The 13109-nt window shown below is 40.1% G+C and overlaps 1 protein-coding gene across 2 annotated transcripts in view; it reads left to right on the top strand.

Annotated features, from left to right (window-relative positions):
- Vwa8 (von Willebrand factor A domain containing 8) overlaps window positions 1-13109 on the top strand; it is a 320110-nt gene that overhangs the window by 11197 nt on the left and 295804 nt on the right. Inside the window, exon 2 of one of the 2 annotated variants that reach the window (XM_034497994.2) lies at window positions 5713-5790. In XM_034497994.2, coding sequence (XP_034353885.1) covers window positions 5713-5790 — 78 coding nt within the window. Of the gene's footprint in view, window positions 1-5712; window positions 5791-10302; window positions 10417-13109 lie in introns of those variants that run through there. The other variant, XM_076930688.1, reaches the window with a different exon arrangement.

Here is a 13109-nt window from a genome sequence, read left to right as displayed (position 1 = left end):
GCATGGGGATAAAAGGGGAAGTGGGACTGGGATCTGGGGCTGCGTTGGGAAGAATCCCGTGTTGTGTCGCTCCTTTCTGCGGGTCAGAATGGGTAGCGACACCACCTCTGGTCCAGTCATGCTAGGTACTGTAAGAAAACAGGCTGAGCGAGTCATGGGAAGCGAGCCAGTAAGCAAAGGAAAGCCTCTCCATGGATTCTGCTTCAGTTCCTGCCTTTAGTTTCCTACCAGGTTTGAGTTCCTGTCCTGACTTCCTTCAATGATTAACAGTGACATGCAAGTATAAGTCAAATAAACCCTTTCCTCCCCAAGCTGGTTTTGGTCATGATGTTTTATCATAGCAATAGAAACCCTAACAAATATTCAGTGTCTAGTGAGACCAGTGTGGCTGGAGTTGAATGAGTGAGAATAATTGGAGATGAGATCAGAGAGGAAGTACAGATTAGAAACACCCTTTTGAGGCCATTACAAAGGCCAGAGGATTAACCTGAACCCAGCATGATTTGTCTCTGATTGTATTTGGTTGTTATATTGCCTCTGTAGATGCTAGATTGTGAAGAACAAAGCCTGAAACAGTAGGTCTGTGGAGTGTATGAAAGAAGGCTGCCTGGAACTATCATGGATTGTGCTGTAAGAGGAAAAAGAAGGATTATAAGTTGCTATTCATATAGCTGGGGAATATTTTTAGTGGAGAGATCAGATGTTCAATTTTCAATACAGAGGAAAGACTTTCTTTTTTTAAAAAAATTAGTAAAGGTAATTGGAGATATAGCTTCATTGGCAGAACACTTCTCAACACTTACAAAGCTTTGGGTTCAGTCATCAGCGTCGCATAAACTGGATGAGGTGCCACAATGTCAGCACTCAAGAGGTAGAGGCAGGGTGATTAGAATATTGGGTGCATAGACAGATGGAGGCTAGCCTGGGATACTTGAGACCCTATCTTAAGCACCAACAGCAAAACAAAACAAACAAACAAACAAACAAACAAAACAAAAAACCCTCAATCCCAAACAAATAACACCCTTGAGGGAACCAGTTGCTGGGATGCAGGGAAGTCACGAAGGCAGGGGTTTCAAGATCTTTATTGACATGGTGGATGGTAGTTGAATCTGGATGTGCACCCCCCCCCCCAACTTAAGCCAGGGTGGGCCTGACTTAAATAGGGAGGAAGAAGGAAGGAAGATCTGGGAAAAGGAATATGTAATTGGCTATACCCTCTGGCCTTTAGGTAACTCATTAATATGGAAATCTCTTGAGCCTGAAGCCTGTAGTCATGCCCTCTACCTGTGCTCTTTGGGAGGGGCTGGTAGGGGCGTTGCCCTACGTGACTGAACGGTGCAGGTTAATGGAGATCCACTCCACGTGTTAGGAGCCTGGATTCTGGAAGCACAGTGGAATAGATGCCCGTTCCTTGCAGGGTCTCCGGGCTACTTCCAGCCAGTGCTTCTACCAAAAACCAAGACCCCTTTCACGGCCCTACACACCCTCAACAACAACACAACTCAATAAAGAGGTTATAATATATAATCTTAACATTGCATATGCTAACTTTATTATAAAGCGTTTAAAAACTCTTTTGAGATAGGACCTCAGTATGTAGTACAGGCTGCCTTTGAACTCAGTCTTCCTGCTGCAATTCCACAATATTAGGACTGTGAATACTTTATATGGGGAAGAATAAGGGAGAGATGGGGGAGGTGACTCCTTGGCACTTGCTGCAGTTAAAGGTCCCTGTGCTACACTCCAGAGTCTCAGGTGTCTGCTTGGAGATGCTGAGCCTACAGGTTCCACATGGCTCTGTGATGCTTCAAGAATCTCTGTGATAAGAAGGAAGAAAAAGTTGCCTGTGGGGATGGCCTGGTGGATTGTGGAGGAAGTTTACAACCCTCATGTTTTTTCCCCAGTGTTTTGCTGTGGCCCCTTCTAGCAGCTAACAAGACCTAAAAAGGACTTACCATTATGTAGGATGCTTTTCTTCTTCTCTTAATTTATCCTATGTCTTTAATAAATTCTATCATCTATAAAAAATAACTTTCTAAGAGTCTCAGATCTTCTTATTTAAAGGTCTCTGTTTAAGAGGGTTATTTTGAGACTGCAAATGACTTGAAGGCAGTAAGTTTTCAACAAGTGTTAGCTGTCTTTGTCATTGCCACAGCCTGTGGTCCTGGTGTCCAGTGTACCTCAGCAGCTCTGCTCGCCAGGCTGAGGGATGAACATTTGAATAGTTACTTTTTCTGCATGTCTTTGAGACCTTTCTAGACAAAGTTCTAGATGCCAGGACTTTGCCAGTTTGGCTCTCAGAGAGAGCAAAGTAGAGGGAGATTGGTGTAGACCTGCACTGTAGTCAGAGATTATTAACATTCCTTGTAAAATAGAATCTGCAGAGGTTGTTGAGAATGTTCTCTCACTTGTTGTATCTAGAAATTCTTAACATTTATGGCATTAGGTCTGACTTCTGTTTATTACCTAGAAATACTGAATTTTGAGGGTAGGCTGCCAAGAACTTGACTTTGTAAAATATCTGAACAAATGTGGATTCTGTCCTACTGATGTTTGGGATGATTTCATAAGTTAATTGTTCTCTTCACTGTAATCCTTGTGCTGGACATGGGCAATTTAAGGCAGGAACGATTTACTTTGCTTATGATTTCAGAGGGCTCAGTCTGTCATGGTGTGGGAGCTGCCTAGCCTTCATCAAGGTGGGTGGAGAAACAGCTGGGGAAAGGTACCTCAAGGACACACCAAGTAGCCTACTTCCTCCAGTAAGGACTCATCTAAAGCTTCTAGAATCTCCCCAAATAGGACCACTACTTGGGGACCAAATGTTCACATCAGGAACCCATGGTAAACATTAAGAGATTTCATAAAATTGTGCTTCTGGTTCCCAAAGGCTCATTGCTGTCTCATGAGTGCAGCGCATTCGGTTAGCATCTAAGAGTGCCTTCAGCACTGACCCTTCCAGTATTATTCCAGAGTCCAAATTCACAGTCTTTTCTGATACTCTGGTCAAACTCAACTGAAATCTCTGTAAAATCAAAAAGAAGTCACATGCCCCTTGAAACAGCTACATTGGTTTCTGGTGACTGAGACCAGGGGTGGCTGAACCTAGAAAAACACTTCCCTAGGGTGCTTTATTTAAAAAACATTTTTTTAAAAAAAATTTAACTTTATTTTATGTGTTGGTGTTTTTTTTTTCTGCATGTGTAGCTAGTTGTCTATCACATGCATGCCTGGTGCCTATGGAGGCCAGAAGAGTGTGCCAGATCCCCTGAAACTGGAGTTACTGATGGTTGTGAGCAGGCATGTGGATGCTGGGAATTGAACCCAGGTCCTCTGGAAGAGGCCAATACTCTTAGTTACTGAGCCATTTCATCTCTCCAGCCCTTCTTAGGCTGTCTTGTATAAGCAGAGTCCCAGCAGTTCCATCTTCTTTAGGGAAAATCTTTCAAATGAGGTTTTTTATCAACAGGGTGGAACTTAGAGCAGACATTCCTCTAATTCCTGAAATGGCCTCAAGGCGCTTATGCTCTTGGTTTCTTTTAATCGTCCATATTTCTTTAACTACTGTACTGACTTGGGATAAAGCTCAGTGGTAGAGTGCTTACTTAGCAAGTAAGAGGCCTTTTATTCAGTCCCTAGTATGAGTCTGTCCCCATCCCCACCCACCCACCATGTACTAAGGACTGGAGTATGGCTGTATCAGTATGACATAGCTGTATAGAGTATGGCTGTATCATAAAGTTCTTGCCTGGATCCTGGTTTCATCCCCAGTGGAATCGGCAGAGAAAAACAAAACCAGCTATTTTCTCTCTCTCTCTCTCTCTCTCTCCTCTCTCTCTCCTCTCTCTCCTCTCTCCTCTCTCCTCTCTCTCTCTCTCTCTCTCTCTCTCTCTCTCTCTCTCTCTCTCTCTCTCTTCCTGAGGCCGGGTTTCTCTATATCCCTGGCTGTCCTGGAACTCACTCTGCAGACCAGGCTGGCATTGAACTCAGAGATCTGCCTGCCTTTGTCTCCTGAGTGTCCTGTATTTTGTTCCTCTTTCTAGGAGGGACTGAAGCACACACACTTTAGTCTTCTTTCTTGTTGAGCTTCATGTGGTCTGTGAATTGTATCTTGGGTATTCTGAGCATTTGGGCTAATATCCATTTATCAGTGAGTGCATACCATGTGTGTTGTTTTGTGACTGGGTTACCTCACTCAGGATATCTTCTAGCTCCATCCATTTGCCTAAGAATTTCATGAATTCATTGTTTTTAATAGCTGAGTAATACTCCATTGTGTAAATGTACCACATTTTCTGTATCCATTCCTCTATTGAAGGACATCTGGGTTCTTTCCAGCTTTTGGCTATTATAAATAAGGCTGCTATGAACATAGTGGAGCATGTGTCCTTGTTTTATGTTGGAGAATCTTCTGGGTATTTACCCAGGGGTGGTATAGCTGGATCCTCATGTAATACTATGTCCAATTTTCTGAGGAACCATCAGACTGATTTCCAGAGTGGTTGTACCAGCTTGCAACCCCACCAACAAAGGAGGAGCGTTCCTTTTTCTCCACATCCTTACCAGCATCTTCTGTCAGCTGAGTTTTTGATCTTAGCCATTCTGACTGGTGTGAGGTAGATTTTCTGGAGTCTAATTGCTTGAGTTCTTTGTATATATTGAATATTAGCCTTGTGTCGGGTTTAGGATTGGTAAAGATCTTTTTCCAATCTGTTGCTTGCTGTTTTGTCCTATTGACAGTGTCCTTTGCCTTACAGAAGCTTTGCAATTTTATGAGGTCCCATTTGTTGATTCTTTTTTTTTTTTTAAGATTTATTTTATTTTATTATTGTTGTTATTTTTTTCTTTTTGGTTTTTCGAGACAGAGTTTCTCTGTGTAGCCCTGGCTGTCCTGGAACTCATTCTGTAGACCAGGCTGGCCTCGAACTCAGAAATCCGCCTGCCTCTGCCTCTCAAGTGCTGGGATTAAAGGCGTGCTCCACCACTGCCTGGCTGGTACCAGTTTTCATATCACTGTGACCCAGTTATCTGACATAGACAGTTTAGAGGGAAACACGTTTATTTGACTTACAGTTTTTGAGTGTTCAGTCCATTATGGTGGGGAAGGCATGGCACTCTGTTCATGTCATATTGGGCCTGGACTAGAGCAAGAAGTGGCCAGAGATACCCTAAGGACTCATCTCCAGTGGCCTGCCATCCTCACCTAGCTTCTGCTTCCTAAAGCCTCCAGAATCTGTTAAAACAGTGCCACTAGCTAGGTATAATGTGTTCAAGTCATGAACCCATAGGGGACATAGAATCAGATCATAAAATTAGCTAGTAATAAAGTCTTATCAGGGACAGTGAAATGGCTCATCTGGTCAGGGCCAATAAGATGGGCCCTATGACCTCCTGTGTATGTAAATAAATATAAAAAATTAAAAACTTAAAAATACATTTTCTGTATTATTCTTGCCTATATTAGTATTGCTGTTAACATAAATAAGTTTGGTTAATATAATTTAATTTATGTGGCAGCCTAACTCCTGAAATGCAATTTTCTCAGTATTTACTTCTCTCTGATATAACTTATGCTGTTTATAAAAATGTTAGAAATGTGTGCATGGTACATTTATGTGACATCCCTCCTTGGAGGTCAAGAGAGTCATCACTGACAGAGTGTAATCTGTGTCACTTGTCTTTTGTGATGACTGTATTCTTCTTTTTCAGGTGAAACAGTTAATATTGGAGATGTGTCCTACAAGCTGAAAACTCCCAAGAATCCAGAACTTGTCCCACAGAACTACAGTAAGAAATGTTATTTGTGAATGAATATATTTGAGAATTTCATTGTGGGCATTAAAGAGCATATATAAGTTAGAGTGGCTGGTGTAAACCCAGTGTGCCCTCGTCAGTTTTGTGCTGGTCTGTACTACACAGTGTTTGTCTTGGTTTCTGTCCTGGGCTCTGGAGTGGTGAAGCCTGTGTGAGGCATCCCTCTCCTCACTTGTAGCACAAGTGTCCATGTGCATCGCATACTGTGACTGGAGTTGGATGTTAGGTACAATAAAATGCATACAATAAAAGGAAGCCTTTAATTTAGTTAGTTTTGATCATTTTATGAAGTTGTATGAACATCAAGATCACTCTCATCACCTCTAAATATTTTGTGTCTCTGCTTTTCCCTGTCCTGGAAACCACTGTTCTCTTCTCTGCCATAATAAGTCAGCTGTACTTATTTTTTTAGCTTTATAAAAATAGTATCATTATGGTATATATGAGTATAAGTGTATTTGTGTTTCTGTTTGTGTATGTGTATATATATATGTGTGTGTGTTCATGTTTGTGTGTGTGTATTCATGTTTTGTATGAGTGTGTTCGTGTTTGTGTATATGTGTGTATTCATGTTTTGTATGTGTGTGTTCATGTTTGTGTATGTGTTTGTATGCTTGTATATGTGTATATGTGTATATGTATATGCTTGTATATATGTATATTGTGTGTATACATGATTGTATGTGTGTGCATGTTTGTATGTGTATGTTTGTGTATATGTGCATATATGTATATGTATTTGGTTTCTTTCCATTAAGACGATGAATTTGAAGTTCATCCATTTTTTTGAACCTATCCATTGTTTTATTGAAATTTAATCCATATGCTATACAGTTCACATTTAAAAGTTTTATTTTATGTGTATGTCTGAGCATATGCATGTGCCTTTAGAGGGCAGAAGAACATTAGATCCTCTGGAATTGGAGTTATAAGTGATCATGATATCTGTGTTGGGTCTGAATCTGGGTCTTCTACAAATGTAGTGACTGATCTTAACGGCTAAGCCCTCTTTCCAGTCCCAAAGTCCACTCTTTTAAAAATAACCATTTAGTACAACCAGTATTTAGCATAGCAAAAGACCAAACCTCAACAATAGGGCCTGAGAAAGTTTAGAAAACCAGGCGAGAAAACAGTGAAAGCAGTTGGAAAGGCTGGAAACAAACACTTCCCAGAGAAGTTTTCTAGCAGGATAGGAGGTGAAATCCCTTTTAAGAGAGGGGGAGGCCTGTGAGTTAACCATACGCAGGTGCTGGAGCTGCCTCAAGGTATCTGTTGGACAGCAGACTGAGTGAGTGCACAGTAGCTGCAGCTTCTCCCAAGCATAGCACAGTTCCAGAGAGAGCCAGACAGCTCAATGTGGGGCCACAGGAGAAAAGCCCACAATTGCCAAGAGAAAGGGTCTGACCCTGAAGTGGGTAGAGCTTTAGTGACCCAACAATAGCACCTGCTATACCAAGCTAAGCGGGTGGAGTTAGTCACAGACACAAGTTGGCCTGAGAAGCCTGCAGATTTCCCCAGAGCTAAAGTGGGATGGAAAAGCCCCAAATTTCTGAACTAGTAAAGTATTATTAAAATAATAAAAGAGAAACAAAATTGGGTATAATCATAGAAAAAATATTTTAAAATTGATAAAATGAATCCTTAAAGAGAGAATTAAATACATTTAAAGAAACAAGACACATAAAGATGAGAGGTACAATGACAGAGCTTTTGGACTCTATATTTTAGATGGTTTAAGTATAGAAACAAAAGAGAGATAAGTGACTTAATTGGACAAGCTTTTGAAGAAAAATTAGAAAAATTTATAAATAAGAAATAAGAATAAAGAAGATAATACAGATACAAGAAGAAAAATATGAAGAATGACCTTAGAAAAAATTAGAAAAATTTATAAATAAAATTAAGGAAGATATTAAGATAAAGACAAAGGATTAATAAGGCACTGTCCTAGTTAGGGTTTCCCTAACTAAGTGACACCATAACGAAGGTCCATCTTATAAAGGAAAACATTTAATTGGTGCTGGCTTACAGGTTTTGAAGTTAAGTTCATTATCATCATGGCGAGAAGCATGGCAGTGTCCAGACAGACATGGTATTGGAGGAGCTGAAAGTTCTGCATCTTGTTCCAAAGGCAAACATAAGAAGACTGACTCCCACGTGGCTAGGTGGAGGTTCTCATAGCCCACTTCCACAGTAACACACTTCTTCTGACAAGGCCACACCTACTCCAACAAGGCCATGCCTCCTAATAGTGCCACTCCCTGGGCCAAGCATATTCAAACCACCACATTCCACACCCTGGCTCCCATAGGCTTGTTCAAACATGGGGGCCAATACCTAAACATAGCATAATTACATTTACATACATAATAACATAGCAACATACATTCAGTCCAGCTTCAAAAGTCCCCATAGTCTATAGCAGGCTCCACAGTGTTCAAAGTTCAAAGTCTTTTCTGAATTTCAGTCTTTTAAATGTAATCCCCTATGAAATCAAAATGAAGCAGCAGAGCACATACCTCCAACACACAAGATATTTAATACCATCCAAAATTCCATAACAAGGAAATACTGGACCAAAGCAACACAAAAAACCAGCTGGGCAAACTCCAAATTCTGAAGACATGAAAATGTCTCTAGCTAGGACTTCAGCTAAGCATAGCCAGTAAATCTTGTTGTCTACAGAATCCTCAGAACTTATCATGCCATTCTTTCAAATGGCATAGATAAAAAAATTATATTACAGTTTGGTTATACAGTCCAAATTGACTTATAAAGAAAGATAACTTACCTGCTCAAACAGAGAGCAGGATGTCATATTTAGCTAAATTATGTACACTGCACATTCCATACATGTGTAAATGCAAAAATGTGTATTACCTCTAAAAGCTTATATATTCACAGAGAAAAGCAACCAGACAAGAAGTCCTGACAAGATTCACCGTTGGGGGATGCTGAAATGGATGCTGAGACATATTTACTCTACTACCATCCTGCCAGATCTAACCTCAGACTACTTTCATAGCTGTTTCATTGAAACTTCCAGAACAGCTTCAAAAAAAGCTGCCAACCTCAACTAGTCTAGCCTTTCAGACTGTTCCAGCCAGGATTTCATTTAAGCACTGAAAATTGGACAGTAAAATGTTACAGTTATCTTTCTTAGACTAACTAATATCCCAATTTTCTTGCCTTCCCCCACAAAAGGACAAACTATGCCCCTAATCAGAAGGAAGGAATTTAAGAGAGTGATACCTCATTCCCAAAAGGCGGGATGGATGGTTTTTGGTTATTAATTGGGTTATGATTGTCATTCAAGGGGAGTTGATTGCAAGTTGTTAAAAGGTCTTGGTCAGGGAGGAAACAAAATAAGGGGGGTTAGATTCAGAGATTTGTTTTTTTTTCCTCTGTCCTTCTTATTCTAAGGGGGAAATGAGGAATGGAGAAAGGATGCAAAGAAGAAAGGAGGGATATAGAATTTATATTATAAAAGGGCAAATTATTGTTTCTACTATTAAACCAAAGAACATCAACATGACAAAGATTTTAATATTGGTATAGACTTTGTTTAGTGATACAGTTGTAAAGTTATATTTTGCTATATACTACTATGCAATTCTTAAAAATGCCACATTAAGTTCTAGTCCTTTTAAAAGCTTCTACTACAAACTGTTTAGGTCAGTTAAGGAATCTAAGTTAGTAATCAGATAATCAAACTTATGTTCATGTTAGATACTAGTTTAGTTAATTACAGAAATATGCTTCCTAGGTTGAACAGTTAGTAAATTGCTAGAAACAAGCAATTCAAATACAGTATAGACAGACAGATGGTCTCAAAAACTTTAGAGATATACAGAATTTAAAGATCTTTCATTAATTAGAGGCTTTTTTGACAATAAGACAGGTCTGCTCCTAACAGCTCCCCTGTTCTACTGCAATGAAGATGATGAGCATCAAAGACTCTCCTTATGAGTTTGCTTCATGAGTGGCAAGCTAGCCATTGTTGGGGAACCCTGCTGTTAAGGTAGCAGTATTTCCATGACCAAATGACTTTCTGAGCTTGGCACAAAATGGGGGACTCTCTTTTTCAGCAGGGCTTCCTGTCCTACCTCTGGAGAGTGTCCTTGAACACAGGTGTCTGGCCTTGTCTGAAAAGTGACCTTGTACAGAGCTCTCTGCAAGACTGCATAACTCAGCACACAAGTCCCGCTGTGGCCTCCCGCCTGCATGATAATTAGGTGCTGTATTATATAACCAATCAGCTCTTCCAGCTCACTTGATGCTGTGACCAATTGTCCCTTTCCACCCATTCCCCTATAAAAGTCCACATATACCCTGTCCCTGAAACGATAAAGTAGACTTGTCTCACTGCAACAGTCTCCCTCCGGAGGTCATTTTATTATACTCATGGCCCTCTGAACCCTGCTTCCTTCCTCTGCTCTCTTTGTCCCCTCGGGCTGGTGGCCAACATTATCTGAGGAGAAAAGAAAGTGACAAGCCACTGAGCAAGAAACTGCCCATGCCTCAACTCATGATAGCATGCTCTCCAAACTGGACAGTTGAGACGCAGGGAAGTGGACTGCCAATTTTTGCCAAGACAGGGTAAGCGGTCCTTTATGTTTCCTGCTTTACAGAAAAGTCTGTCAGATATTCTGGGCCAGAAGGTTGAAGATAAGGCTCCAGTGACTCAGAGAAGTTTTGGAGGACTTTAGGCAGACAGCTTTCTCTGCCATTTTTACAGTTATGGAAGATGATTGCCTGCACTTCCTGTACACTCAGCTAATGTTTACTTCTCAGGTCTTTGATGGCATTGAAGGCTAGATAGTTACAGTCTCACAATTAACCTTAAGTTGTTTAGGACTTAGGAAAGTGTTTTAATGTCTAAGATGTTTCTATTTTGGTAATGCAAGTTATGATAGAAGCTGATTTACGTACAGAACTTGAAATTCATCAAGATAGGATAGATAATAGAATATTTTCTCCAAGATTGCCAAATACATATGAACTAAACATTGTACATGCAATCTTACCTTATAGTTCTATAATTGTTATTCTTTATAGTTTATTATTGAAAGAGAAATAGCCTTTTATTGGGCTCACAGGAGGAAATGTAGAGAGAATCTCTTGTGTATTGTATGGAAGCATCACCTATCACAAAAAGCTGATTAGCCAATGAGCTGAGGCAGGAAATAGGAGGTAGTTGTTCTGGTAGAGAGAGAGGAACTCGGGAATAGAGTCAGGCATGGGAAGAGATTCACCCTGAACACTGAGGGTGAAACTGAGAAGTAACCAGTCATGTGGCAGTCATAGAATAGAATAAATGAGTTAATCAAGTTACGAGCTATTTGGGGGGAACTAGCTCAAGCTATGGCCGAGTCATTTAGTCATTATTTTTTGAACTGGAGTATGGGTAGAGAAGCTCATGGTATAGTTCAGATTAATGCTTACTTATACACTCACACACACAAAGTTACATATACATATACATATATGTCTGGGTCTGGGTGAGAATGTAGCCAATAAAGGGATAGCCATGCAGGCTGAGAACCTAGTTTGTTTCTCAGAACCCACATAAAAAAGCTGACTGTAGTATCATGTGTTTATAATTTCAGCACTGACAAGGCAGAGACAGGCTGATATGCTACCCTCACTTAACTGGTGTGTTTCAGATGAAATAAAAGGTCCTGTTTCATAAATCAAGAGCAAAAATTCTTGAGGCATGATGCCTAAGGTTGACCTCTGGCTTCCTTCCACAAACACACACACACACACACACACACACACACACACACACACACACACACATTCTAAGCCACACAAACATGCAATCACCAAAAAAAAAAAAAAAGTTCATTGCTTTATCATCAGTGTTTTATAAAGTTGTCTCTTAAGGCAGTAGAAGAAAGGACAGACAAAAGCATGTTTATGTTGTCTTCATATTTACCCATGCAGTTCCCATTACTAATCATCTGTTTCTTTGGATGAATTTGAATGGCTGTCTAGTGAGCCTTTATATCGGCCTGAATGTACTTGTTCTGCAGTTTAGCTATGGATGAATGCACTTGTTTTTGTTACCTTGAAATGTCTTAATTTCTTTTTCATGTTTTGAAGAATAGTTTCACCAGATACAGATTTTTCAGTTGATGGTTTCTTTTGTGATTTTGAATATGCTATCTTGGTGCTTCCAGCCTTTCTGATTTCTGGTGAGGAGTTGATTCTAATCTCACCAGTAACTCTTCTCACACTATGAGTTATTTGTCATTCTTCTCCTTCATAGAAAGAGTCATCTTGGCTTTTGATGGTTTGACATGGACCATTTGTCCAACAAAGGTTCCTGCCTGCTCTGCAGTGTGAGTGTGTTGATAGGATAACAACCTTTAAAAGATGGGGTGTTGGCACTGACAATGATTTGTTTTCAGAAGACCCAGACTTGCCCTTCCCCACCGTTTGTCTTCCCCATATCATCGATTGCTTTGTCTCACATCCTCCTACCATGATGCTTCAGGTATTTGGCTATAACAATGGAAAACTGACTTAATACAGTAAAGTGCTAATTTCCAAGTTTACCATTTCAAAGTTTATTAATCTTCTTGGGTATTGATTAATGCTTTCAATCAAATCTTTCAAGATTTTGGTCATTTTTCCTTTAATCTCTACCTACTCTCCCTGCTTTTCTTCTCTAGAATTGTCATTATTGGTATGTTGATAGACTTCAGAACCCCTATCAGTATCCGAGACTGTCTCTCCTTCTCGTTTCTGTTTCTGACTGGATTACATCAGTTCATCTGTCTTCAGGTTTGCCCTCCTCTGCATCCCTTCAAGGATCTTTATATCAGATGGTTCTATTACTTGCTCACATCTGCTTCTTTGCCTGTCTAGTTAATTTTTCTCTTTACTTACTGTAGCTTTCAAGTTCATAGACTCTGTTAGGAGTTTTAAGATTATTTAAAATTATTTATCTATTGACTTTCATTGTTTGATGGCACAGTGATGTCATGTTGCCCTTTAATTCTTTGCACAGCTTCTATTAGTTCTTAGAACATATTTATAATAGGCAGTTGCTGGTTGTCCTAGTTTGCTTTCTATTGCTGTGGTAAACACCATGACCAAAAGCAGCTTAGGGAGCTAAGTGTTTGTTTTATTTTCCAACTTTCAGGTCACGATCCATCTGAGGGAAGTCAGGGCAGGATCTCAAGATAAGAATCTAGAGGCTGAAACTGAAGCAGAACTGTGGATGAGCCCTGTTCACTAGCTTGCTCTGTCTGTTCTTTTACCACCCAGAACCACTTGCCCAG

Source organism: Arvicanthis niloticus, chromosome 3, assembly GCF_011762505.2.
Source record: "Arvicanthis niloticus isolate mArvNil1 chromosome 3, mArvNil1.pat.X, whole genome shotgun sequence".
NCBI lineage: Eukaryota > Metazoa > Chordata > Mammalia > Rodentia > Muridae > Arvicanthis > Arvicanthis niloticus.
The sequence above is the reverse complement of the archived record's forward strand: the minus strand, read 5'-3'. Positions and strand labels throughout refer to the sequence as shown.